Source organism: Myotis myotis, unplaced genomic scaffold, assembly GCF_014108235.1.
Source record: "Myotis myotis isolate mMyoMyo1 unplaced genomic scaffold, mMyoMyo1.p scaffold_m19_p_13, whole genome shotgun sequence".
In the NCBI taxonomy this organism is placed as follows: Eukaryota; Metazoa; Chordata; class Mammalia; order Chiroptera; family Vespertilionidae; genus Myotis; species Myotis myotis.
Window position 1 is genome coordinate 18,608,652 of NW_023416317.1, and position 26,762 is coordinate 18,635,413.

General features: G+C 56.5%; 1 protein-coding gene and 1 long non-coding RNA gene across 3 annotated transcripts; one reads left to right on the plus strand and one right to left on the minus strand.

The window, feature by feature from the left end:
- Nucleotides 1–16,666: 16,666 nt before the first annotated feature.
- Nucleotides 16,667–22,660, minus strand: GLYCTK (glycerate kinase). 2 transcript variants are annotated; one of them, XM_036332011.1, is made up of 6 exons: nucleotides 22,578–22,660; nucleotides 22,214–22,478; nucleotides 19,400–19,815; nucleotides 19,023–19,174; nucleotides 18,243–18,418; nucleotides 16,667–17,899 (listed from the first exon to the last, which is right to left on the minus strand). In XM_036332011.1, exons 3-6 carry the CDS (start codon nucleotides 19,774–19,776, stop codon nucleotides 17,030–17,032), a joined length of 1,575 nt encoding a protein of 524 aa, XP_036187904.1. In that variant the 5' UTR covers nucleotides 19,777–19,815; nucleotides 22,214–22,478; nucleotides 22,578–22,660; the 3' UTR covers nucleotides 16,667–17,029. The 2 variants fall into 2 exon arrangements, with proteins under 2 accessions (XP_036187904.1, XP_036187905.1); XM_036332012.1 differs by lacking the exon at nucleotides 22,578–22,660 and adding an exon at nucleotides 20,367–20,479 and having other exon boundaries at nucleotides 22,214–22,566.
- On the plus strand, nucleotides 22,061–26,018 carry LOC118668011. The gene is made up of 2 exons (XR_004971480.1): nucleotides 22,061–22,293; nucleotides 25,910–26,018. It is a non-coding gene; the product is annotated as an uncharacterized LOC118668011 (long non-coding RNA).
- The last annotated feature ends 744 nt before the right edge of the window (nucleotides 26,019–26,762 follow it).

The window sequence follows — 26,762 nt, forward strand, 5'->3', positions numbered from 1 at the left end:
CCCTCTCTCTCCTGAGAAGCTGGCAGGAGACTGTGGCTCAATCTGAGTCTCCAGTGCCCACCCTCTAATGGCCCCATCTTCTCCAATGGTTGGGAATGGGATCAGGCTTTGATGTCTCTGCCCTGCCCTGGAGGCCACCATATCTACTTGTTCCCTGGGAGAAGAACAAGGGGCTGAGCCATGAGCGCACCCTGAGCTCCTTGCCCCTCCTGTGGTGGAAGGGCAGTCTCTTGCCCTGAACTGGCAGGAAAGGAGGTCAGATTTGCTTTTGTTGAAATGAGGGGAGACCTGATTTTGCCAGAGTTTGTAGCGGGGGGCAGTTCTCTGCCCATCTCTGGTGGCCTGGAAGCTCAGGGCTTGGACAGACACATTGCTTTGGGTGCCCTGGCCCAGCCCAGCCTTTTCGGGCACGGGATGTGAGGGCATAGCAGACCTGTGCTCCCTCCCTGAGCCTGCTTGCTGGCAGTGCTGAGGCAGGACACTGCTCCCCTGACTGCAGAGATGAAAGTCCATGTGAATGGGCGACAGGAAGGGCCCTTCACGTGGCTGGCCATCCGGAACAGAGAGCAATAGGCGTTCAGACAGGGTAGCTGGCAACTTCCTGCTCCCCGGCTGTCCTGGGGCCCCCAGGATCTCCCTCTGGTTTGCTGGGCCAGGGGCTCTGAGCTGCTGCCAAGTAAAACCTAGTCATAGGCCTGGGGGTGTCAGAGAGGGCTGGTGAGGTCTGGGGTTCACCCCTTCCTCAGGCCTTCCCTGCCCCCCTGCCCCTGCCATTGGCCAGCTGGCCTCAGCAGTTCTGACCAGAATTGTCTTTGATGAATAAAAATGGAAACAAATTCTCCTTTGATCCACATGGTCAGCTTGACAGCCCAGATCACAGCGAGGAGGGGTGGAAAGGAATTCCTGGGGGCTGTAGGATTGAGAAGCGCTGGCCCGTGGATGCTCAGTTCTCATCCCAGCCGCCCCCTCCCCACTCCCCCGCTGAAGCTCCTTCCCACCTGTACTTTCCAGCTGGAGTCCCCTCCCTCTCAGTCTCCCTACAACTTCCCATCGTCTCTCAGGCTACCTCCTCAGAAAGCCCGCCCTCATCCCACAGAGCACGCTCATACGCCCCTCAGGGGCCCCAGAGAACCGTGGTCAGTGCCCCTTGGTGGGCAACCACACCGAGGTCACTGCTGTGTCCTCCAGCTGGACGGTGGGCTTGAGCAGCAGGACCAAGGATTGCTGCTTTTCCCAGTCGCCCTGCCAGCCAATCACTCCTAGAGAGGCCCTTCAGAAATGACTAGGAGGCAGAGCAACTCACATCGAAGCCACCACCCTGAAGATGGCGGCACAGACAGCAGCCCAGCTGCGCATGACTCCTGTCCCCCATCACTGCCCTCTGACCTGTACTTCCAGACCACACCAGGGGACAGGGTCAAGGATGCTGAGGCTCCAGAAGCAGCTGCCAGGAGGCCATCCCACTAGCCCCTACCTCCCTGGGCCAAAGATCCAGGTGACAGGCGACAGGGCTGTGATGTCTTCCGACATTTCCATGGGGCCCTGAGAAGCTGCAGAGAGCTGTTCATCTCTGGGGACATCCCAGCTCAGACATCCTTCCAAACTCTGAGGGAGGGAATGGCTGCTCCCATTTGACAGGCAAGGAGACTGAGGCTCTGAAGTAGAGACCTTGTTAAGGTCACATACACTGCTGACCAGGCAGAGCTGGCTTGGCCACTGGACCCTCTGCTCTTGCCTGGGGACCTCCCAGCTACCCATTCTGGTTCCATAGCCCCTCTTGGCTGACCCTCAGAGCAGGCAGCTGGGCCTGGGGATGGGCAGGGATTGCCTTGAGGAGGGTGCCTGGGCTGGGGGGCAGGTGTGGTGTCTGTGGGGGTAGCAGGTGCAGGATAATGGGGCCACCGGGGGAGGCCCAGGGAGCAGGTGCTGCCATGGAGGGGGTGAGGTTGCCATTGTACGCCTGGCTCTGAAGGGGGACCCCTGTGAGCGCCTGGGCCACCCTGGCTGATGCTCAGAGGTCGTCCAGATGCCTGGGCTCAGGCACACAGCCAAGCCCCTCCCCTGGGTCCCAGCAACCGCCAGGTTGTCATGACAACCAGCACTTTCATCCCTGTCCTTTTGTCTGGTCACGGTTCAGCTTTTGTGGACCAGCCATAATTGGGGGTATGGAGCAGGGGGCCTTGCCTCAGGACACACTCAGTGGGGCGGAGTTGTGAACCGCAGCAGAGGGGGCTGAAGGGCAGGTGAAAGAAAACTGGAGACCAAAAAGGCTGGGCTTTGCTGGCCGCTGACCCCTGCAGCCTCCTCTCCTAGTGGCTGACCACACCCTCTGAGCAGGATCTGCGGGCCTGGGGGTGACCTGGGGCCCAGGCCCTCCTGTCCCCTTTCTGAGCCTCATTTCTCCTTCTGTGAGTGGAGCTGTGAACAACCCCTCTCCCCTGGCGCACTGTGGCTCTGGGAAGTGAAAGAGCATGGGCCAACCAGAGTTTAGTAACTCCCCTGTACAACTGGGGAAACTGAGGCACAGAGCAAAGCTGGGCCCTGGCCTGGATCACACCACAGTAAGCAAGTGGCAGAGCCAGGCCTACAGGGAAACCAGGACATCAAGGCATCAGACCCCCAAAGCAAACGCAAATTGAGCCTCAGGGTCATCCCTCCTTCTGACACCCCCATTGGGAGGAGCTTAGCCTGTTTGGAGTGAGCTTCTGCAGGGTCCGCCACCCTCCATGGGATCTGGGGCCCTGCAGTCCCCTCACACTCAGGACAAACCAGACATGGCGGGGTCTGGTGACAGGCCCCACATCAAAGCACGGCTCGGCCATCTCAAGAATATGTCACTTCCTCTCCCCCATGAACGTCTTCCTCTGGGTTAGCTCTGTGTCTGCGCTGGATCTGAGAGGGGGGCAGCGGTGGGGTCTGGTACTTGAGGCCAAATCCTGGGCTGAGGCTGCAACCCTGGGCAACCCACACCAGGAGGACAGCGTCCATCTCTGTAGTTATTCATTGTTGTTGTGTGTAATTAACCCATTCTCGGGGACTTAGCATGTGTCATGAGGTTTATGCACATGATGTCATTTAATCCTTGCACCAGCCCAGAGAGGTTAAGCTGTCTTGGGAAAGGAGATCAGCAGACCCACTTGTGAAATGGGGAAGGGTAGGAAGCAGAGCTGAGGCCACTGTTAGGGAGAAGATAGTGCGAGGCATATTTGGGCTCAGGGAAAAACATTTTTTAAAAATATATTTGTATTGATGTCAGAGAGGAAGGGGGAGGGAATGAGAGATAGAAACATCAATGATGAGAGAGAATCATGAAATCGGCTGGCTCCTACACACCCCCTACTGGGGATCAAGCACACAACCAGGGCATGTGCCCTGACCAAGAATCGAACCATGACCTCCTGGTTCATAGGTTGATGCTCAACCTCTGAGCCACATCGGCAGGGCCAGGGGAAAACTTTTTATAACGGCCCAAGTCAAGGCTGCCCCGGTGGCAGGGAGCTCCCTGTCCTAAGAGACATGCCAGGAAAAGCTGGATGGGCCCTGTCGTTCAGGCATCAGAATGGAAACGGAGTACTTACTAGTCCAGAGTGTGTAACCCTGGTGGGTACAGAGAAAGCAGCATCCCCAGGAAGGGGGTGAAGGACAGTGAGGACATCTGCCCAGAACTACTCCCCTGTGCCCCGTCTCCAGGGGTGACTTCCACTTTCTGAAACGTCTTTCTTAGTGAGAAATCTCAGAGGACCAGGGACAGCACAGGCGGGAGCACAAGGCGGGGAGGAAGCATCCCAAATGTTGCATCCTGGGCACTTCCCTTCCGGGCCCCGGCCCTGCGGGGATGTCTCAGAGCCCAACCGGACTCCCAAGGCCCCTCTCCGGGGGCTGGCAGCTCGGCTAGCATCCCTCACGCTCAACTACTCCTCTCCAGATTTTAGCCGCAGCCCTGGCCTCCTCACTGCCAGTCACCAGTACCTTTTCTACCCAGCAGCCCTGCTTAGGCTCCTCCACGGCCCCCTCGCTCCTGCCTGATTGGGTCCCTCATTCTCCCCACTTGGCACCTGGTGCTGTCCTCTGGCCAGAGGGAGGCCCATTTAGTTCCTGCCACACACCAGGGGCCTGCCCCTTCCTCACCTGGGTCATATTCACTGCGGTCAGACCCTCTCCTCCCAAGTCTGGGTGAAGTGCCCCTGTGCTCCCATGGCCACGACAAAACTGTGGCCAGGACCATTGGTGTGTCTGTCTCCTCAAAAAGACCAAAGGCACCATGGGGCAGGGTCCTACCTGTTTTGCCCAGCCTGTGTGCCCAGCCTGTGTCTCCAGCCCTGGCCCTAATTGCCTAGCACAGAGGAGATGCTCAGTGGATGACAGCCAAATGGATGAGCGAATGGGAGTGTGACCAAGTTCCAGCCACGCTGTGCCCACGCTGCGCAGCCAGAGGGGAAAGATGCCTGTTGGTGGCTTTGTGCAACCTCCCACCCCGACCCCTGAGAGGGGAACACATCTGAGAGTTCAGTAGGTTTTCCTAGGCCTGGCTGACCTGGAACCTCCAGCTACTGCTCTCCCTGAGTGGTCCCGGCCTGCCTGGCTGCCACACACCCCTCCCAGCTGAGTGGCAGCCTCCTGACTCCCTGGCGGGCTTCCAGGCCTCGGAGGAAGCCACCGCCTTTGCCACCACCATTACTGTCACAGCCACCCCTGCTTCTGTGAAAATGCAATTACACCCAACAGCCGCCGCCTCACTTGAGCCTTGCCATTCACACCTGGAACTAATTAACTTAATTAGGCCTTAATGAGCTACGCTGGTCGGAAGGCCTATTTTTACTTAATTATCCCATAATGTGCTTGCGTGGAGGCGCGGGGTCCTGGAGGATGGCTTTGGCGGTGGCAGTGCAGCCATCTCCTCTCTCTCTGCAGAAAGGATGCCCGGGAGTGATGCCTGACTGCCAGGGGTAGGCCCCCAAAAGCTGAGAGTCGGGGAGTGGAGGCTGAGGCAGGAACCCCCTCACCTCACGAAGTCCCATCCTTCTGGCTGCCCTGCCTCAGCTGGGGCTAAGGCCACATGGCTCTGCTGAGGGTGTGGCAGGCTGGGCCTGGCTGGCTTTTGCATTCAGACCTCTGGCAGGGAAGGGTGGGGCTCAAAGTTACTTCTCCAACTGTCTCTGCTGGGGAGCCAGGCTTAGAGAAGTAAGGGGCTTGCCTGAGGACACACAGCTAACTTGTGGGGATGGAGGTCCCAGAACCTCTGAAGGAGACTTTCAAGGCATGATAGGATCCTGTCAGGGTGGGGTCTAGCCCTTCCCACGCTGGGCCGGATTAGGGTGGGCAGAGGATCACCTGGACAGCCGGCCTCCAGCATTTCCATGGCAGCACCTTCCACCCCTAGTTGGGTCTTGGCTCAAAAAAACCACAAAGTTTGTCTAACCAACTTCTCTAGCTTTGGGGCGAGATGAGGTGGGCTTGGCTCACTGGGCAGATATGAGGGAGGCATGGAGAGCAGAGTCCCTCCTTTCCAATTTGCCTCTGCCTTGGCCCTGCCGAGCTGGGGGGCGGGGGAGAGGGCTTCCTAGATGATTTGGCTCATTTGGATCTCTGGGTTCCTGGGGCTGGGGGGACTTTGGCTAAAGATGGATCAACCCTCTCTCCCTGGAGCAGTCCTCTCTCTGGAACTCCAACCTTAAGTCTGACAACTGTTGCCTTGGTTCCTGCTCCCCTACCTGGCCCTAGATGTCCCTCTCCCCGGCCAGCTCTTCCCAGCATTCCCCTCTTCTGAAAATGGCCACACCATTCGCTGATGTGCTCAAGCCAGGAACTGAGAGCCACCCTTGACACGCCACAGCTACCTGTCAGGAGTCCTGATGGTCATGCTTCCAATCAGCATCCCCAGATACCAACTTCCCACCAAGCCCCCCCCCCCCACCCCCCCCCCTCACCCCTGTCCTGGCCACCAGCGTCTCCCATCTGGGCAGCCCTCCACAACCCAGTGTCCACACAGCTGCCACAGTGATTTTTAAAAACCACTCCCAGTTCAAAACCCTCCAGTGACTTCCTGTCCACACAGAATAAGGTCCATGGCCCTTAGCCTGACCTATCCTGCCTGCCCGCCTCTCTGGTCTCATCACCTCCTTTCTCTTGTCCTGGCTCCAGTCACGTGGGCTGCCCTTTACTGCCTCTAAAGCTCAGGGATTCTGTACTTCCTGCTCCTCCTGCCTAGCATGCTCTCCCCCCTGACCTCTAGGTCCCTCCGACCTTGGCTTAAATGTCACTGCAGACTTTCCTGGCCCCACACCCTGGTCTCCAGGCATATCACCTTGTGAGGATCTTCTGCATGGCACCTGCATGACACTGATCCTATTTTCCTGTCTCCCACGACTAGAGAACAGGCAACATGGGGCCAAGGATTTCATCGGTCTTGGTCCCTGCTGAACCCCTAGCCTACAACACCATATGCCTGGCACACAATAGGGACTTTTTGTTGAGTGGATGTTGAGGGAATGTTTTGACCTTCCATCAAACAGCCAGAGTCCCCACCACCTTCCTTGAGCTCCCCGGGCCACTCAAACACCTCACACTTGAGCATGGCATCCCCACATCCTACTCTGGCCCCCGGGCTCGGCTCAGACGGTCCTCATCACCCAAAGTGCTCCTTTCCCCATCAGCGGTGGACTGAGACCCTGCCTCCCAGGCCCTGAGCTGCTTCTGACCAGTGAGGGAGAGCATTGGACCTCTGCCTGTTTGAACTGTATGCTTGGCTTGGCCCTTGCCTTGGCTCTTCCTGGCACTTATCTCTGCCTGTCCTTTGGAGGAGACTCCTTGGGCCTGGGTCTGTCTGGACCGAGAGGCCATACGCCCCTGGAGGTGGTGACCATCATCTCTGCTTGCCTATCACCTCCCATCCTGCCTGCCCCAGCAGCCAGGCCCAAGGTGGCTGGCCCATAGTCAGTGATTAGCAAACAAGTCAGCTCACCCTCCCCATGTGGCTCTCGACCTCAGGAGGGGCTCCGATAAGAGCAGGGCCCAGCTAGCTAGGGGAATGGAGTACAGGATGGAGCACCACTGAGTGGGAAGGTCAGAACCCAGGCCTCCGAGACAGGAGACACAGGTTACCCAGTTCAGAAGGGCAGGGAGCCCAGATGGGCCCACAGAATTGCCAGTCAGAACTATCTCCCTCTAATGGCCAGGTAGGGCACCAGTGGGACACAAAGGGATGGATAACTATGATGATGTAATTTGGAGGGAGGGACAATAGATGTCAAGTTCTTTGAGTCCCATTTCACACAGGGTCTGGACAGACCCAAGATATCTGAGACTCTCTCTTTTCACACAGGAAAACTGAGGCCGGAGGTAAGGGACCAGCCCTACTGACCCAGCCAGGTGGGGAGTAGGGTTGCTGAGCAGTGACTCCCATCCTCTTTCACGTCCCTGCACCCCCTTCCCTCAGAGCTGTGAGGTTCCCTGATGGGGAGGCTGTGATGGTCTCCAGGGTCAGGGCCCTGCCTTCCAGCTCAGGGATTTTGGTGGTAAGAGGAAGGATGGAGAAGGCTGATTCCTAAGGCAGCCCTGCCCCCTCCACGGGGGAGGAGACCTCCCTAAAGCTGAGGGTGACTTACCTGGGCTTGAGGCATCTCTAGCCACGTTGGGCTGCCTTTAGGGTTGGCACTGCCATGACTGGCTCTACCACTCCTCTTGCCCCGAGAAATCTCAGTTTCCCCACTAGTCCAAAAAGGAAAAGAGTCGTCATCCCAGATCTTCAGTCTGTGGCCTAGTAGGGTCACCATGTAGGGACAGTGGCTCCTGTGAGCAGCGAAGCCCTGAAGAGAGAAGAGACAGCACCCTAATGAGGGCAGAAGGACCTAGAACACTCAGGCCCTCTAATCTCAGCCACCCCAGCCAAGTCCCTGCCCTGCGCTGGGGTTGTGTGGGTTGGCGATGCCCAGATGTGATGGGAGAGGCTTAGTCAGGGACTCCATCGCTGGAATGTGCCTTTCTGTCCTCACTGACTCTCCTGTCCCAGGCTGCTGTCAGCTGCCAACAGCCACCCCACGTACACACACACACAGCAGCACTCCCGCCTCCCCTCTGAGCAGACAGCTGCTGCGGCCTCCATGCTGGAACCAAAATTGAAGGAGCATTTTCACAACGTTGCCTCCCACTGAGGCTCCCAGTTGCATGTTGAAGCCATGTGATGGAGCCCATGTTACACTAATTATGTCATTACCCTAATTAAGTAAATACTGTATGTGCTAATCGGCTGAAATTTCTTCAGGGGGCTAGGCAGGGGGAGCGGAGGCCAGTGTCCCCTAGGTTATCAGATGGGTGGGCTGGAGGTCACAGATGCGGGGAGGGAGGATGAAGAAGGATGAGGGGGCGCTTCCCCCTGAGTTCAGCAGGTCCTGTGGCCACCCAAGTGAGGACCCTCGGTCACCGCCCTGGACAGAGGAGGAAGCAGAAGGTGCCGAACAGGTGGTCAGAGACCCAGGTGGGAGGCCTGCCTTTGCCCTGACAGGCTCGTGGCCATGAACAAGCCTTTTTCCTCTCTCAAGGGGGTCTCCTAGTTCACCTCCACCTCAGCCAGCCCAAAGCCTATGGATTCGGAGACATACTGGGCACAGTGGTATCAGAGGGACTCCATGTTCCAGGAGGACTAATCGAGCCACTGTCAGTCCTCTGTGGGACATCCGTTACATGCCCTGCCTGATGGCCTGAGCAAAGCCTTGGGCCCTGGTGGCAATGTCAGTGTGAACCAGCAAAGGAACAAATAGGGTTGGCATTCCCCAGAAGCCATGGGAGGTGGATGAGCTGAAGAAATCTGGAGGGCTTCCTGAAAGAGGAGGACTTCCCCTAGAGGGAAAGAGGAAATCAGGGCTTCAGAGCTCAGATTATGATTCCAGGTGTGATTTTTAAATGCCAGACTTCTTAACCATAACCTTGAGGTGGGGGTTAGGAGGGATAAGAGGGCAGCCATCTGAAGGACAGCCTCCAGATGGGAATCTAACCCCTTTGGAGGGACTGGAGGACACAGGAATGCCGGCCCTGTGTCCAGAACCATTACATAAGCCCCAGTGTGACCACAGCCTCTGTCCTCCCCTCTCCGAGTTGATCAGCATGGCCAGCTGTCAAGGAGGGCCCCCATCCCTGCCCGTCCTTCACGGGGTTGTGGAGAGGGTCCCAAAGGCACTGTGGCTGGGGCCTCCAGCAGCTGGGTCTTCTCAAGCCCACTCAGGGCCAGGCAGTGCCCAGTCCCCTGAGTGTGCCCAGGGGCCGCAGCGTGGGCATCCCTGCTCTCCCAGCTCCACCCCACCCATCTGTTGCCATCTCCGCAGACATATGCTGCAGCTCCACACCCAGAAAACACCACATGCTCACTTTGGTGGGCAATGGCTGCCTGCCTCCCAGGCTGGAGGAGAGAACAAAATGAGAGGGAAGTGAGACCGAGCCCTACACCAGCCCGACTTCCAGGGCGGCCTTGGTCAAGCCCCTCCGGCTCCCAGCCTCAGGCTCCCAAAGATGATGTCCACTTATGCGTTGCCTGTCCCAGGCCTTTATTCACTCCACAGGATATGGTCTGGGCTCCCATTGGGCTGGCTCAGAAACAAATACACTGTCTTTTCAGTTGATGTCTGCAACTTCCTCTCAAACGGCTCAGGAAAAAAATTATGTATCACACACACACACACACACACACACACACACACACACACACACACACACACTGGGCCACTGGCTAATTAGTGTGTGTGTGTGTGTGTGTGTGTGTGTGTGTGTGTGTGTAGTCATACATAATTCTCCGCCCCTCCCTCTCCTCTCTCATCCTCTCCCATCTCTCTCCCTCTCCCCTTTCCACCTCATCCCGTCCCTATGTGTCAATATATATATACTGAGAGAGAAAGTGATGCAAAATGTTACAATAGTTGAATATGACTAACGGGTATATGGGTGTCATACTATTCTTATTCTGACAACTTTCCTGCAAGTTTTAAATTATTTCTAAATAAGAAGTAGAAGAAAAGAAGGAAGGGAAGGAGGGAGGAAAGTCCTTTCCTTTCGTGGGTTTCCAGGCTACAAGAGGAGGCAGCTGGCCCAGTGGGAGCCAGGTTGATGTGGCCCTGCTTGTGGGGCCCGAGGGCTTCCCTGAGGCGGTGGTAGGGACTGGGGTCAGGCAGAGTCTAAGGGGAACAGAGCGGGGTGGGGTGGGGGCTGACTCTCTCTCCCTCTCCACGCAGCGCCAGGCTCTGCCCCCGGCTCCCGCTCCTCTCCGGCCCTCCAGAGAAGGCAGGTGCTGTGGAGTTCCTATGAGGAGTCTCCAGTGGGAACACAGGGGACTTGTCTTGGTCAGAGGCCTGGGAAGGCCTCCTGTGGCTCCGGGCATGACAGGAGACTGGCCCAGCCCCGGCAGTGTGCCCTGGAGTAGAAAGGGATGGGGCAGCTATGGGCAAGGCCCCCCCCCCCCCCACCTCGCCTGCCTCAGCAGCCCTAACACAGGCCTGTGCCAGCCCTGGTGCCCTTCCTGTCACAGCAGTGCCCGGCAGGAGGGCGGCCTCGGGGCAGAGTCCGTATTCCCTCCTTGGTCTCATTAGGCATCCAAGAATGTGGGTGTGGAAGGGGGGCTCTGCGGCTCTGGGCCCACCCTTGCAGCCCCCTTTCCACCTCATCCCGTCCCTATGCCCTGCTTGCCCACTCCCTTCCTCCTCAGCCTCCTCTTGCCCATTGCACCCACCAGCCTTCCCTCCTCCCTGGGGGCCCCACATGTTCTCTCCTAAAAGGGGGCTTCCCCTCCCCAGTGCTCAGTCCAGCTCTGGACCCCTCCCCCAAGGAGGCGCGCATCCTGGTGTGTGGTCACTCACAGGTGTGTTCCCAGCTCCTCCGGATGGGGGGCCCCGCCCCCCTCACCGCCAGCCCCTCTGCCCTTGACCTCAGGCGGCCACCTCAGAGCCCGGACCGCCCCAGAGTGGACCTGCCTCCGTCCAGGAGACTATCTAGATGCTCCCGACTGCGGCCCCCAGAGGTCAGCAGGGGCTGCTTCCTGCATTCAGACACCTTTGTTCTTCTCCCGCCTTTGTCCCTGGCCCCTGTCCTTGCAGCCAGCCCACCGGCCCAGTGCCTCGCTGCTGGCCTGGCTGCTCACCTCTCCCTGCCATTCCCCTTCCTGGTCTTCCGCTGACTCAAATGCCAGACCCTATCCTGGGACAGTGGTGGGGCGGCTCTGCCCACCCAGCCCAGCCCAGCCCGCCAGCCAGCCCGCCTGCCTGCCCCCTGCAACCTGCCTCTCACCCCTCCCGCTCCTGCCCACGCCCCCTGACTTGCCCCGTGTCCACCCCTCTAACAATCTCTCCTCTCTGGGTCTGGCCCCTCACTGCTCCTCCCCCCACCCTCCCCCTCCTCATCCCTCTGTTCTTGGCCCTTCAGTCCCTGGGAGTCAGGCTTTATCTCTCTCTCACGCGTTCTCCGCCCCTCCCTCTCCTCTCTCATCCTCTCCCATCTCTCCCCCTCCAGCCTCCACTCCTTCGCCTGCTCACTCACCCTCTCCCTCTCCCGTGGCCCCCCCTTTCTCCCCCACCTCTTTGTTTCAGCTGAGAACCGGCTCCTCGGGACAGTTCCCACACCGCAGTGCCTCTGGTGAGGAGACAGCGCCACCGAGGTGAGCCGGGGATCCGGGACGCCAGGCGGGGCAGCAGGAGCCCCGGCGGGCAGGTGGGGGGAGTGGGCAGTCCAGCGGAGGCACCGCTCTGTCCAGGGCAGTGGGAGCCTGGAGTGCCAGCTGCAGGTGCCCCGTGGTCAGTAGGAGCCGAGGGCAGCGGGGCAGCCAGTTGCCTGGGGTGGGGGGCTGGTGGGGGGCAAAGCTGCTCGGGAGCTAACAGGCTCTGTCCCTACCCTAGTGCTGGCTTCTGTGGGTGGTCCCGGGCTGAGGGAGACCCTGCAGGGGGCGCGGGGGGGACCTGATGGGGTGGGCGGGGGCTGGGCTCCTGGACTGCCACTCCTCAGGGTTTGCCCACACGCACGCCTTGTCCTGGAGTCCTCGCAGGGCGGTGGTGCTGTCAGTGAGGCTGGGACCCCTACAGGTGCCTGTCCCTAGTTGGGGTTTTGGCTGCAGGACAAGGGATGTGCAGGGCTGCTCTCACTGCCTGGGCGGGGGGTGTAGGCAGAGGAGAGATCTGCCCCACCACAGGCTGGCTGCTTTCGCCCCAAGCTACTGACCGCCAGACCCAGAGCCACAGGGCGGGGCGGGGGGGGGGGGTGCCTGGGGTCTCTGACCAGCTTCCCCAGACAGGGCTCCTGGGACAGCTTCACCCAGATTGCAAAGCAGTAGGTTTCAGGCCAGAGCCCAGATGCGCTCGAGGTCAGCTTCCCGGGGTGAGCTGAACTGGGCAGGGTGGCATGGTTGTGGGCTTGGGGGCAGGTGGGAGCAGAGCCCTGGCTCCTGAGTGAGGCTACAAGTGCGGTCATTGGAGATGATCCAGGACGGGCGAGGAGGTACTGAGACTGAAGCTGGGACAGGTGGGTGGAGTGGATGGAGAGGCCTGGGCCACTACCAGGAGCCCCGCCCCCTTCTCAGCCAGAGCTGGGGGTGGAGCAGCAGGGCTAGGAGAGGAGAGTGTGTTGCTCCCCTTTCCTCAGGATGGCTCCACTCGCTGCCAGAGGAGAGCCGGGGTGTGGGGGACCAGGGGAAACTTCCCAGTAGAGTGCATCTTGGGTGGGGGTGGGGGTGGGGTAGCCCCTGGCTCTCTGTCCAGGGCAGAGCTGGGTACTACATCTCCCTGAACCCTCAGGACCCCGCAGTGGACAAGTCCATAGTGGGTAGGGATCCCATGAGGTAAAGCTAAGGACGCTTGTCCCCCTAGGACTGGGCGGATGGGACACCTGTTCTGGGGCCTACCTCTCCCTCATCCTCTTCCCTGGCCAGAGCCTCCTCATCTGAGCAGGCAGCTACCCCTCCCAGACAGAGGTGGAATCAGAGCTGTTGGGCCCAGGTGGTCCCTCCTAGCCTACCCCATCCAGCTTCCAGAGGCCCCCCGGGCAGCCTGAGCCAGGGAAAGTCCGGGAGCAAAGCCTCAGGAACGCCCCACTGGTTACCAGGGAGGGGATGACCCAAAGGTTCCTGGCCTGGGGCCAAGTGAGGTCTCCCCACCCTGGTCTGGGCCTCATCACACCCTTCACATGATCCAGACCCAGAGGGGTCAGGCTGCCCTGCCTATTTTTCTGGGACATGAGGGCTCTCTACCAGGCTGGGCCAACTTACTCTAGTTCCAGCTGACCCTCTCCTGTTGGCTCCGTGACCTCCCAGGGCACTGTGTGCCCAGCGGCCATTAAAGCCTCAAATACCAGCCCCTGCTAGCGCCAGTCCAGGACTGGAGGGCAGTAGGCACTTGCATGGCCTTAGTCAATAGCCCCAGGCTCTCTGGCTGTAAGCCTGGCGCTGCCTGGACCCAGATGGTTTCCCTCAGCTGACAGCTCCCAGCTTCTTGGAAGAGGTCAGCACCTCTCCCTTCTCTTCATCCCTCTCTGAGCCCCCACCTGCCACAGATTTCTTACCCAGATCCATCTGGGCTGACACCTCCTCAGAGGGGTGAGCAGGACAAGGATGCTGTCTCCAGTCAGAGGAGAAAACTAAGGCCAGGATAAGGACCTGGGACTTTTAACTGACACCCTGGTGAGCGCCTAGATGAGAACGGGGTAGCGAGGCTGACAAAGTGTCCGTCCGTGGCCCAGCCTCTCTGCCCCCTAAATCCTCAAGACCCTAATGGCATTGCCAGGGTCAGAGGGGCTAGGTTACTCTGAGAGGGAGGGTGGTTTGAGCCAGGGCTCCCAGCCTTGCTTCCAAAGTGGGCATTGAAGGGGCTGCCTAGGCTGGCGGAGGGCTGCTGGGACAGAGGCAGAGGGGCAGGCAGAGGGGAGGTGGGGAGGGGTTCCTGAGCTGGAGACGCATCTCTTTCCCACCTGCGACACCTCCTCTACCTCCTTGCATGCCCCATCCCCCAGCCCTGCACAAGGAGGCCTCGGTAGCAAACTCCTAAAACGCCTCCTGGCATGATGCTTTGTCGAACATCCTCCCGAGGCTGGTTCCCACTGTCCATGTGAAGTCCAACCCCTTGGCCAGACGCACAAGGCCCTTTGCCAATCGGCTGTGCCAACCTTTGTGGCCTCCTGGCCCATCTTGCTTAACCTTATCCCCAACATTCTAACTACACCAAACTGGGTGTCCCTGCCCTGGGATGGAGCCAAGCACAGCTCAGAGGCCAGCTCAGTGACTGTGATGGGTTCAACTGGACACACACGTGCCCACACCCTGGTCTGGGCTTCATCACGTCCTTCACATGATCCAGACCCAGAGGGATCAGGCTGCCCTGCCTATTTTTCTGGGACATGAGGGCTCTCTCCCAGGCTGGGCCATTCATATGCAGACATGCACCTTTGTATAAAAGTCCACCACCCAACTGCATGTAGTTTCCTACCAGATCACACACACACGGAGCTGGGAAATCTGAGCCAAGAAGGGTCTAACAAATCTGGCTTATGGATGCCTAGAGACACCGAGTGTGGTCCTGTCACCATCCCCAAGTCCTTGAGGGGCAGCAGGGAGGCAGGAGTGGGTCCCCGGTTGACTCAGCCCTCACTGGACCCCAGGGTCTCCGAGCCTGAGGGTGGGCAGAACATGGTCAACCAGGTCCCAACCAGGTTCTGATTCTGGTTCTGTGTCAAGACTTGCTGTGTAGCCCCAGACAGGCCACCTTCCCATTCTGTTTTCCCAGCTATAAAGCAAAGGAATTTGGATTAGCCAACACCTACAGGCTACCCAGGCTCACTGTCCAGCTGCTCTCAGTCCGTGGCAATTTCAGAGAATGGAAGGGCCTGTGAGAGCAGCAGTCGAGGGCGCCAGGCACCCCATAGGAGCTCCGGCCGGGCCAGGAAGAGTCTGGGCTGGAAATGCGGTGGGTGCAAGGGCAGCAGGAATCTGAGCCAGGAGAGACAGAAGCCACGAGCCAGGAGATAGGAGCAACGATTAGGAACATACTTGGCATTTATGGAGCAGATAATAAGTCCTATGAACACTCACCATGCAGGGTTTATCTCATTTTCAACTCGATTGAGGCCAAATATATGCTCTTTTATCTTGGGGATACCAAATGAGCAAATCTAATGGGTGAGGCTCGATCCAGCCCCTGGCTTCCCAGTCCCCACAGACACAGAGCAGGGGCCAAGGTGGCACTGGGGAGCCGCTGGCAAGGCCCCACTCCCACCCAACCCCTCAGCAGGTATGTCAATAGCTATGGGCACGCAGCAGCATCTCTTGTGCTGAGTATCTATGAATACAAACATGCATCCCCCTCTTGGCATGCCAACACGAACATGCACACACATGTACTCATTGGGGACGTGGCAGACAGGTCCTCCGCCACCAGCCAGCCCTCTCCTGCTCTCGCCTGGAACTGGACACCCGGTGCTAAGACTCATGGTCCCGAGAGCAAGGATTGAAGCAGGGTCAGGCCATGTGTAGAGGTTGCCAGAGGAGAGCCAGCACAGGGCATTGTCACGTGGGGACGATATCCCCTAAGACTATGACCGCCCCCCTCCCCCCCATCAGAAACTTCACGCAGGGCAGAAGGAGCTGGTGCCTCTGCATCGAGTGGTGCAAACTCTCCTCTTCCCCAAACCTCCGTGGCCCCAGAGCCCTGCTCTCCTTGCTCACCTCCCTCTCAATCCCCGACCTGCCCGATGTGCTGTCCGGGTCATGAACCGTCTGCCAGCTGGGCTGTCCAGAGCTCAAGTGGGGCAGGAAGGCTGTTCCCAGGGGGAGGGCAGGCCAGCTCTGGCCAGAGCCACTCACACCTTCAGAAAGGAGGGGGTGGCTGGGGTGGCAGAGGGGCCAGCAGCAGCAGCCCAGGCCTCGCTGTTCTCTATGGCTTTTTATTCCTATGTGATTCTACTGCTCACTCATATAGGGATTGGAGCCGTGGCGCACGGCGGGGGCGGCCAGCGGCGGGCATGGATGCTGAGCCGGGACATCGGCCCACCTTCCCTCAGCACAGGCAGATGGCCTGGCCAAGGGACCCTCCTCTGTTGCTTTCCTCCCCACTGGCGGAGGGACTGTTGGACCCCATCACTGCTCTGACCCACCATCCAAGGCTGACCCCCATAACAAGGCTAGGACCAGGAATGGGACTGTGTCCCCATAGGAGTGGCTGAAGGAACTGGGGGTTTTCAGCCTGACAAAAAGGCTGCCACAGGGAACAAGGCCCAGTGTCCTGTGTGGCTGGGGTGGCCCCTAGAGAGAGGGCTGCTCAACCAAAGAAGATGTGGTCTGTGGCTAAGGGCTGTCCAAAGCGGGAAGGAGACCTGGTGGGAGGTAGTAAGCAGGCACCCAGTGGGGCATTTGGCAGAGCCTGGAGACCGGGGCATGGATGCCACTGGGGAAGTCACTGTTGGATGGCCAGTCCCTTCCAGACCCCACAGATGGCAGTCCTTAGGCCTGTCTCCCTGGGGTCTCTGCTCACCCATGTTGGGAGCCAGGCTCAACCCTCCCAGGCTCCTGTTGGTGAAACAAGTGCTGAGTGTGTTGTGTGGAGGGTGTGGGAACTCAAACCAGGTCCTGGTGGGGTGGCTGCAGCCCGACCCACTCCCTCCCCAGCGGCCCCCTGTGAGGCCCAGCTCTGAGGGAAGATGCACTGAGACCCCATCGAGTGGTCCTTTTTATTTTCAGTCCTTCTTGTTCCGCCCCACAGAGAAACAGGCTCAGGAGCTCAGCAGTGGGGCTGCTTAGGGAATACCGGGAACAGGCCAAGAGGCTTGTCTTGGCCTCAGGGGTACTGCTGCCAGGGCTGAAATTAGGGGCGGAAGAGAGCCGCCATCGTGCCGTTGTGGTTGGGGGAATGGACATGAAGCAGAGGCCCTGGGTGGGAAGTGTAAAGGCCAACCATGCAGCCGGGGGCCAAGGCGAGGAGGGGCCCTCAGGCCTGGGGAGGCCCTGGGGACCGACCCTGGTCTGCCCAGAAGCTGCCCTGTAGGCCTTCTCTGGACTCCCAGATCATGACTTATGTTATCACCGCGGCCGCAGGAACAGGAAGTGGACGTCCATGACGTTGGTGCCCGTCAGCCCTGTGTACAGCAGGTGGGCCCCGCCCTGGAAGCGATGGAAGAAGGTATGTGTGTCGTTGTGGGCTAGGAAAGTGGCCACATCCAGGCCCTCAGCGGTGGCCTGGCTGGCAAGCTCAGGCATAACCCAGGCCCCGGCTGCATCCGTGGGTCCGTCCCTCCCATCGGTGCCGCCACTCAGAAACAGCACGTCGACGGGCCCCAGCGGCCGCTGTCCCAGCTCTGTGGCGACACGCAGGGCCAGTTCCTGGTTCCGGCCACCCTTGCCCGAGCCCTGCAACTGCACGGTGGGCTCCCCACCAGCCAGCAGGCAGATGGGGCCCTGAGCCCCCTTCACGACCTCCAGGGCCTCCTTCAGCTGCAGGTCTGGGAGCTGGAGCGCCGCCGCCTGCTCATGGAGCTGTTCCTCCTCCTCCACAGAGACCCCGGCGCCACCGGGCGGAGTGAGGTGGGCTCCAGCCACTCGGGCCAGCAGCCCGTAAAACGTGGCCACACTTTTCACGTCGCCCTGCATGGCTGCACTCAGCACCACGGCCCGGTACCCCAGCGCCTCCGCCTGCCGCCGGGCCTCAGCCAGTGCCAGTGCGTTGGAGCCGATGATCACATTGAGGACGTGGCCGCAGGTGTGCGGCCCGTGAGGGTCCGAGTCGGCCCGGGCCAGCACAGTTTTCACCGAACGTGGCAGGGCAGCACGGAGGCCATAGCGATTAAGGATGTGCAGGCAATCCTGCACATTGTGGACGCTGGCCACGGTGGGGCCGCTGGCGATCACCTCCACAGGGTCTCCCACCACGTCCGACAGAATCAGGCTTACCACCTGGGAAGAGGTTGAAGATGCAAAGCTGAGTCCCGCCTGGTCCTCACCCCAGAGCTCTGACGACAAACTGCCCCTCCCGACCACCCCACTTCCCATGTAGCCATACACCTTCCACCACCTGCTGCACTTCCTTGGCCCCTTTCTAACACCTCTCAAGTGGGTTTGCAGAACACCTGGCCATGTGGACTCAACCTCGCCCTCTGAGGTCCCTCTTTGATGGTCCTGTGAACTCCATACCAGGTCCCTGCCAATCTGTAAGCTGTTTTAGGCTTTCATCTGCTGGGTACATGTGGGCCTGATTCCACAAACCCAGGGCTGTCTGGGTAAGAAGTGACTCACACACCTGGGCAGGGTAGGCAGCCTGAGCGAGCCCCCCACCCTTGAGCTGGGACAGAGCCTTCCGGATGGTGTTCAGCTCCTGGATTGTGGCTCCGCGGGCCGCCAGCAGCTTGGTGAGTGTCTGCTTCTCCTCCAGTGTGACGGGTGGGATGGGGGCGGGCAGCAGGGCCGAGCCCCCACCTGCAGAGACAGGGAGGACTTCAGGCAGAGGGGACAGCAAGGAAATGTCCTCACCCAGGGATGCAGGTGGGCAGTGAACACATTAGGGAAGGGATGAGGCCTGAAAGGTAGTTAGGGTGCCCCACATGGACATGCAGTGAATGTGTGCAGTCACCACGCCCTGGGCACCTGAGGTTGTGCCCTGCCTTGGGGTACCCCAGGTCCCAGCAGGCACTGGAAGAACTATTCCTTAAGATCTTGAAATAGGTGGCAGATATGGGGGAAGGGGGTGGAGAACCAAGGAGAGGGCTCCATAGGGGCTGCAGGGCCTGGGTTCTAGCCCCAGGTGACATTAGTACAGACAGCAACAACAGCAGTGACATTTCCCTTGCAAGACTCTGAGGTAGGTGCTCCCTGTGTGCTCTCATGATCTGCCAATGGGAACCTAGGGGAGGATCCCACAGCTCAGAGGAGGCCAGATGACTCGCCCAGGGCTGTCTAGAAGTCAGCCATCCAGGTTCCTCACTGCCTTACCTGCTTTGTGTCCCTGGGGGCTCAGACCAATGGTTTCTTGAAGACCTGATATTGCCCCACCCAACTTCCCCAAGCAATCTGGCACCCACACCTGAGATGAGCACGAGCAGCAGGTCGTCAGCTGTCAGCCCTTCGGCCAGCTGCCGGATGGCTAACGCAGCCCGCAGCGAATCACGGTCTGGCAGGTTGTCCTCTGCACCCTCAAAAACCTGGACACGGCTGTGTGGCTTCAGTAGCATCTCCCTCAGGGGAGAAAGAACAGAGAGTAAGAGATGGGGCGGACTCCTCTCCTCCCAATAATTTCCCAGCTGTTCATACCATGATGCCTGCTAATACCCATCCTGGAACCAGGCCAGACCCCGTAGAAAAGGGAAGCTGGTGAGGAAGGGAGGCCCCAATCCAGCCTGAGTCTGGGCCCAGATTCCCCTCCAGATGGACAGTAGGGGGCAGCCCCCCAGAGCTCCTTACTGCTTGCCACTGCACTCCACGGCAGCACGGATCCCCTTGGGAACGCTGATCACGCCCTGCACCAGATGCTGGCCCAGTAGCTCCTCGGCTGCAGCTGCCATGCCCAGCACAGCCTTGCCGAAGCCCACCAGGTAGAGGTTTTGCCGCAGCTGAAAGCTCCGATCCCGCACCTTCAGCTGCCCGCTGCTGGGGTCCAAGGACAGTGCCCGGTGCATCATGGGGCCTGGCAGCACGGCACCAATAGTGTTCTCAAACAGCATCCGAGCCTGCTCTGCCAAGGCCATGCCACTGGCCAGCCGTGCCCCTGGGCCCCCCCAGAGGAGTGGGCGTAATGGGGCTCGGGCCAAGCGGGGCAAGACCTGCAGGGCTACAGCCATGCCCCACTGCTTTCAGCTCCACCTGGCACCCATAGCCGCCTGGAGGGGAAGAAAACACTAATGAGGCAGTTGCAAGGTCAGAGAAGGGAGCCCCTGAGAGCTCAGGGATAGTGGACCCCACAGCTGCTGCTGCAAGAATGGCCCATCTGCCAGTCCCAGGAGACTTCCCGAGGCTCCCAGCTGACGGATCTCACTCCAGTCCTCGGAGCCCAGGCCTGCCACCCAGCCATGCCCTCCTCTTCTGCCGGCCACACAGCGGTCCTCTGAACGCTCTGCCTGGAGTCCAAAGGTCCTGTTAGTTGAGCCCTCCTCCTGGGTCACCCACTTTGGCTGAGAGTTAATCATTCACGGAGTGAGCAATTCCTATCAGTGGGTTCCCGCCCCGCCCCTTGTCCACCCCTTCACTCTGAGCCCTCACCCAGGTGCAACGCCCCTTTCTGGCACTGCTTCCTTGCCTCTTCACCACTTCTGGTGCCAGGAGGCTGCTGGCTGTCCCACCAGCTGACTCAAGCCCATTGACCTCCCGCCTGCTCCTATTCATTAACTTATGGGTCTGTGTGGGACGGCTGCAGGCTTGCCAGGGCACTCACAGGTCCTGAACATCAAGGCATACAGTCTGCGGAGTCCCAGCACTCACGGCCAGCACAACCAGAGGTTCCGTTTCAAATCAGAAGTGGCAGCAAAGTCTCGCTCATGGTGGAACCTCAAAGAAACCCCAGACACCACATGAGGCGATGTACCAGGGGACCCAATCTGCCGGACAGAAAAAGATGCCCTTCCACCTACATGGCTGGCCGGACCCACCCCTGCTAAAAGCATGCCTTTTGGCTCCCACAGAACAAAACAAGCCTTGGGTCACAGCACCCACAGGGGTGAGAGCCAAGTGGCTATGGCAGCGAAAGACCAGGCTCCCACAGCTGAGCCCAAATGATCGTTTTCCCCACGGGGCAGGGAAAATGCTAAAGAAGCCTTGAGGTGAAGGTCAGGAGGCTGTTGAGGAGTTTAGGGACAATAAAAAAACAAAACCAAAGAGCTTATCTCTAAAAAGGCATCTGCTTTCATAAATGCCCACCATAAATGCTGCCAGTTGACTGCAGCAGTGTGTGGACAGAGCAGGGGAAGGCGGCTGGGAACCAGGCTCCAGCTCCACCATGGGCTTTCTGACTGGCTAGGAAAGCTCCATTTCTCTCACTGGCCTCGTCTGCAAAATGAGCAGTGGGAGCCCTGGCTGGTTTGGCTCAGTGGATAGAGCGTCAGCCTGCGGACTGAAGGGTCCCAGGTTCGATTCTGGTCAAGGGCACATGCCTAGGTTGTGGGCTTGATCCCCAGTAGGGGACCTGCAGAAGGCAGCCAATCAATGATTCTCTCTCATCATTGATGTTTCTATCTCTCTTTCCCTCTCCCTTCCTCTTTGAAATCAATAAAGATATATATATATTTAAATGAGAAGTGGGATAAGATTAAGACTAATGCTTTCCCCTTGAAATCCCTGGGCTCTCTGAAGCTGTCCACTGTTAACACACAAAACCTGGACACCAAACACCAATTTATCCCACTCAAAAAACCTGGCAACGTCTCGCCCTCTGAGCCTGCTGGTTTTCCACTTTCCCGTAAGAGACCAACTCTGTCCGCCCTCAGTTGTAAAAGGGAACAGAGAGCACCACCATGCGGACTCTGAAAATGGGCCCAGCTTTTTCCAGGGGGCTCCTGGGGCTGACCCCCATCAGGCTTGGAGTTAAAAGTATCTTAGCATCTAGCAAAAGCTGGGTGAACTTTGTACTTATTCAAAAGCTGGGTGAACTTTGTACTTATTTCCCAAAAGGACACAGGCCTAGAGGATCCCTGCCTTGCTACTGGATAGCAGAGCCCAGGGCAGGAGGGCATTCAAGGTGAAGGTTGCCAGAGAAAATACAGGGCGTCCAGTCAAATTTGAATTTCACACAAATGAGGAATTTTTTTAACAAACAATTAACAATGTCATATTCGTTTCAGGTGTACAACGTAGGGGTTAGGAATTGCTTTAATATAGGGATTTCCCCTAGAATATTTGGGACATATCTATACTGAAATATTACTTGTTTATCTGAGATCCTTATTTAAACAGACTTCCTGTATTTTTATTTCTAAACCCAGCAACTCTAATCAGGACAACTCCTCTCAAACTCCCAGGCACTACAGCGCTAAACCTGGAGATTCCGAGAACATCCGCCGTGACTCCTCCCCGCCGCCAGATGGGGCTAGAACCACTTCCGGCCGTCGCCTGCTGCTGGCACAGGTCCCGGAAGTGACGTCACCTGGGCCGACGCCGCAGGACTTGGCGAGGGAAACGGCTGCGGCGTAATATTGGGTGGTAACCCGAGAAATAGCCCACTGCCGCCGGGGCCCGCTGTGGCCCGGCACAAGGACTGCTTCCGCATGTTTCGCGGCGCAGACTTACCCCCGGTTCCCGGCTGCGGCTTCCAGCGCTGGAGGCCGGAAGGACTCGCTGGTGGGCGGAGCGGAATCCGGAAGTGCGGGGTGGGTGCCAGGTGTGGATGGTGCTGGGAGGAGCGCGGGGGGGATCCGGAGTGAGGCCTAGGGCTTTGGTTCCGCTTAGGCCGCGGAGGAGCGTGAATGGAGTCACTTGGCGCCTCGGTTTCATCTCTGCCATGGGGGTCGTAATTGCCGCCCCACTGGTTGCTGTGATCGTCCCCTCATTTTTCCTGTTCGGAGCAATCAGTCAGCAAATACTTCCCAAGCTCCTGTTAGGTGCCAGGCACTGTACCGAGCAAACGGCCCAGAATCCCAGGATCACTCCTTACCCACAAGCCACCGCTCCGGAGCCAGGTTATGTCATCCTCACCCTCCCAGCGCTGGGGTCCCAAGTAATTGATTGGCGTCTCCCCCACGCCCCCTTCCCCGTGGCAACCAAGTAACAGCTCTGACTCAGCAAGAAGGGGCCTGTAAACACAAGTGACCCTGGGCCTCTCCCTGTCCTCGGGAGGGTGTACTATTTTTCTTTTTTTTAATGAAGGTTCTAGTTTATATTTTATTGATTTTGTTTACAGAGAGAAAGGGAGAGAGAGAGATAGAAACATCCATCAGCTGCCTCCTGCACACCCCCTCCTGGGGATGTGCCCGCAACCAAGGTGCATGCCCTTGACCGGAATCGAACCTGGGACCCTCCAGTCCGCAGGCAGACGCTCTATCCACTGAGCCAAACCGGTTAGGGCGGGAGGGTACACTATTTTGACTACGTTTTCTTGGGGAGATGTGGGGGAGAGCTACATGACAAATCACAGAATAGACTTCCTAACAATCTTAAAACAGGTTTTTCACACCCGCTCTCTAGCAGCTGCCACCTCTCTCCATAGGTCTCCAAACCATGCTCTGCTTTTGTCATAAACTCCTCCTTCCCCCCTTCCTAGCTGTCTCCCTGGGTTTCCCTTTGCCTTTATGCTAGAGGACCTTTTATTCCCTATCAACCGCTCCTAAACGCTTCTCCACCCCATCATCCAAGCACAGGCGCCTTCAGGAGGAGTTGCCTTCTTTATTATTTTTTCTCTCTCACTTACTAGTACAGTTTGCGTTCAGTATTATTTTGTATTAGTTTCAGGTGTACCGCATAGTGGTTAGATAATCATATACTTTACACAGTGTTCTCTCCCTCCACCCCCATGTTTCCAGTGCCCACCTGGCACCGTTCGTAGTTATTACAATGTTATTATTGACTATATTCCCTACACTGTACTTTACATCCCCGGATCTTCCTTCTTTAAATTTGGGGAGATTGGAAAAACTTAAAGTTTCAGTTTGTCCTCACTTACAATAAGCTGTCTTCATCCATGCACGCATTTATTCACTCCTCCATCATTCAGCAGTCATTTCCCGAGTGTCTTCTTTGTGGGCCACGTGCTGTAACTGCTGCAATGAGTAAGAAGTGGTTGTTTCAGATGGGAAATGTACTCTGCTTTTGTAACTGCATTCCCACATTGGTGAGAGGAGTGTCAATTTGAGCAACTCTCTAATTATTTAGTGCCAGAGACTCATAAACAGACACCATGTACTGTGCCCGTGCTGTTCTGTCAGACTGTAAGCAGGGGACTAACTGTACCCATTTTTTAACCTCCCACCGCACCCCACAACTACTCACAAGATGCATTTAACAACAGCATAAGTTTTAGATGCCCACTGGACTGTGAGCTTCTGGAATGTCATGACTTGGTCTAATTTGTATTTGTACTGCCTTGCGTAGGACCAGGCACAAAAAGAAACTGGAATTTCTTTCTTCTTCTTTTTTTTTTTTTTTAAATGAATTAAGACAACAGTGAAATGCTCAACTACAAATTGCTACAGACCCTAGGTGGAAAGGATTTCACAAAAGGAAAAGAGTTGGTGGTGAATAGAAGTAGAAGGCTTCATTGAGTGGTGGGGTTTAGATCTAAAAAAAAACCCAGAATATTCAGCTCATCCGAATAATAACACATCTCTGGATAGTGGGCATGAATATGTCTACAGTCTTTTTTTAATCCTTACCCACGGATATGTTTAGAGAGAGGAAGGGAGAGAAAGAAAGAGATTCCTGACTGAGAATCGAACCTTCAACTTTTTTGGTGTACAGGACAATGCTCCAACCAACTGGCCACCTGCCAGGGCTGTCAATAGTCTTTTAAAGAGCACTTTGGCAATAAATATCAATATCAATAAATATAAAAAATGTGACATCCAGTTTCAGTCCAAAGAAATAATTGGATATGCGGACAAAGATGGTGTAGGGAAGGGAAAAACTTTTTCCTTTACAGTCTTAGGTTCAATGGTGGAGGCCCTACAAATTAAACTGACAGAAAACAGATTAATGGGAGAAAAAGGTTTATTTTATATGCACATGGTGGCGGGGGGCTAACAGAAATGAAGTGAGGACTCCAAAGAAGACAGTAGGCCTGAGACCTTATACACCCATTTTAACAAAGAGTGATAAATTATGGAGATGGACAAGATAGAGGGGGTTTGAGTGACAAGGGGCAGTACATTGTGGGAAAATAATTATATGGGAGAAATAAGGATTGCTGTAGTAAGATTTGTTTGCACAGACTCATCTTGGCATTGGTTCCCCATCTCCTGGTACCAGAATGGCACAATTTCTCACGGAAAATTTATGTCCTGCTTTTCAGTAGAAAGGAGGAGGACAGGGAGCCCTTTGTGTGTCTGCTGTTTCTCAGCATGACTGTATGCTAAAGTGGCAAATTTAGGGTGATGTACTCTGATCCCTTCAGTGGATATGGAGAGGTATTCATCCCAGAAATTTTCTGAGTGTAAAGCAATGTAAATATCCATTGATGATAGAATTTATACAATTAAGTTTATAGTGCTTCTAAAAATATTAATATTAATTCTAATATTATTAAGGCTACATAGATGTTATTTTTTTAAGATGCTATTTTATGAATTAAGGAAACTGTTGAAAGGCCATTAAAGTAGATTATAAGCTTTCCCTATTCAAGCAAGCTGAATTACACATACCCTACTGGGGGAGGGGTTACTGAATTTATTTTTTCGAGTTAAGCTTTATTTTACATGTTCCCTTTGAGAGCAAAGGAAGAGATTGTTCCTGGGTGCTGTTGGATGATAGTGACACAGGGAAGGTGGCAACAGTGCACCCATCTCCACTAACACTGCTGAATCTCAGGAACCCCTGTAAATCTGAAACCCAACCCCCTTCTCTGCTCAAGGGGGTCGTCAGGGTAGTGAGTAGTGCTCCGTCTTGGGCTTTCTGACCTGGAACTTCACTGTAAATGTATCCTGCTTGTTGAAGAAGCTGGTCACACATGATGTGCAACCATTTGAGGTTTCAGATGCCTCAGTATGTTGGAAGTGTTAGTTCATGTTATCACAGCAAGCTAGCAGTCGTACTCCTAAAGCACCTGCTCTTCTATGGACATTCATCCTGTTGTCCTCCAGCTTCCAACCCATAGAGCAGTTTACCCCGAAATCCAGGTCTCACCTTCCAGCACTTCCCGCCCCCTTGTGGTCGAGTTCAGGCAGTCGGCTAGTTGTGGCCAATGAGTTGTGAGTGGAAGTGATAGGGGTGGGGTCACTTCTGGCCATTTACTTGCCCGTGAGGTTTTCCTGAGCATTTTTTCTCTTCACCTGGCAGTTGGCAACATTCAACCCGAAACCCTGAGTGAGTGATGGGAAGAGACACCCGGCCAACCCACAACGGACATGTATCGGAAGTAGAAAATAAACCTTGGATGTTTGAATTACTAAGATGTGGGGGTTTGTGTTACTGGGCCATTACCTAGCCCATCCTGGCTAAGCTCACTTTATCCTGTAGACCTGCATCTTAGAAGCTAGATCTCCTCTGGTTAATGTTAGATCATCCAGAAACTGTTGGTTCTCACTGGCATTCACCTTGCCAGACATGCTTCTGGTCACACACTGTTCATGCTTGCACACCTTTTCTTGAGGCATAGAACAACAATGAAGAGATCAAGAACATTTTGCTGTGTATACACAAACTCAGGAGAGTCTTGTGCACTACTTAATACCTCGAAGCAGGGGCACAAAGCAGAAAACAGCTTCCACAAATAGAAATTCTTTGCTTCAGTCTTAGATTCCAGCAGTGGGGCAGATTTTTATTCCATCAGTTCATGTGGCTTTTGCCCCGCCCCCCTGCCTTTTTTAAAAGGTGGTGTATTTTTTAAAAATTTATTTTCAATTGACTTGAGAGAGAGAGAGAGAGAGGAATTGAACCCGAAACCTGGGCATGTGCCCTGACCAGGACAGTGCTCAACCAGCTAAGCCACACTGGTCAGGATTGCCCCTACCCCTTTTATTGCACTTTACCTGTGACTGAACAGAGGTAAATGATCGCAAGAATTCAGGACCAGCAGGAAATGTAGGATTGATTTAAAACCAGAAATAAAAATAGTGAATATCAATGTGTTCCGTCTTCTCTCCAATGAGGTGAACAAAGTTTGGTTATTCAGCCCTGAAAAGTATTGTGA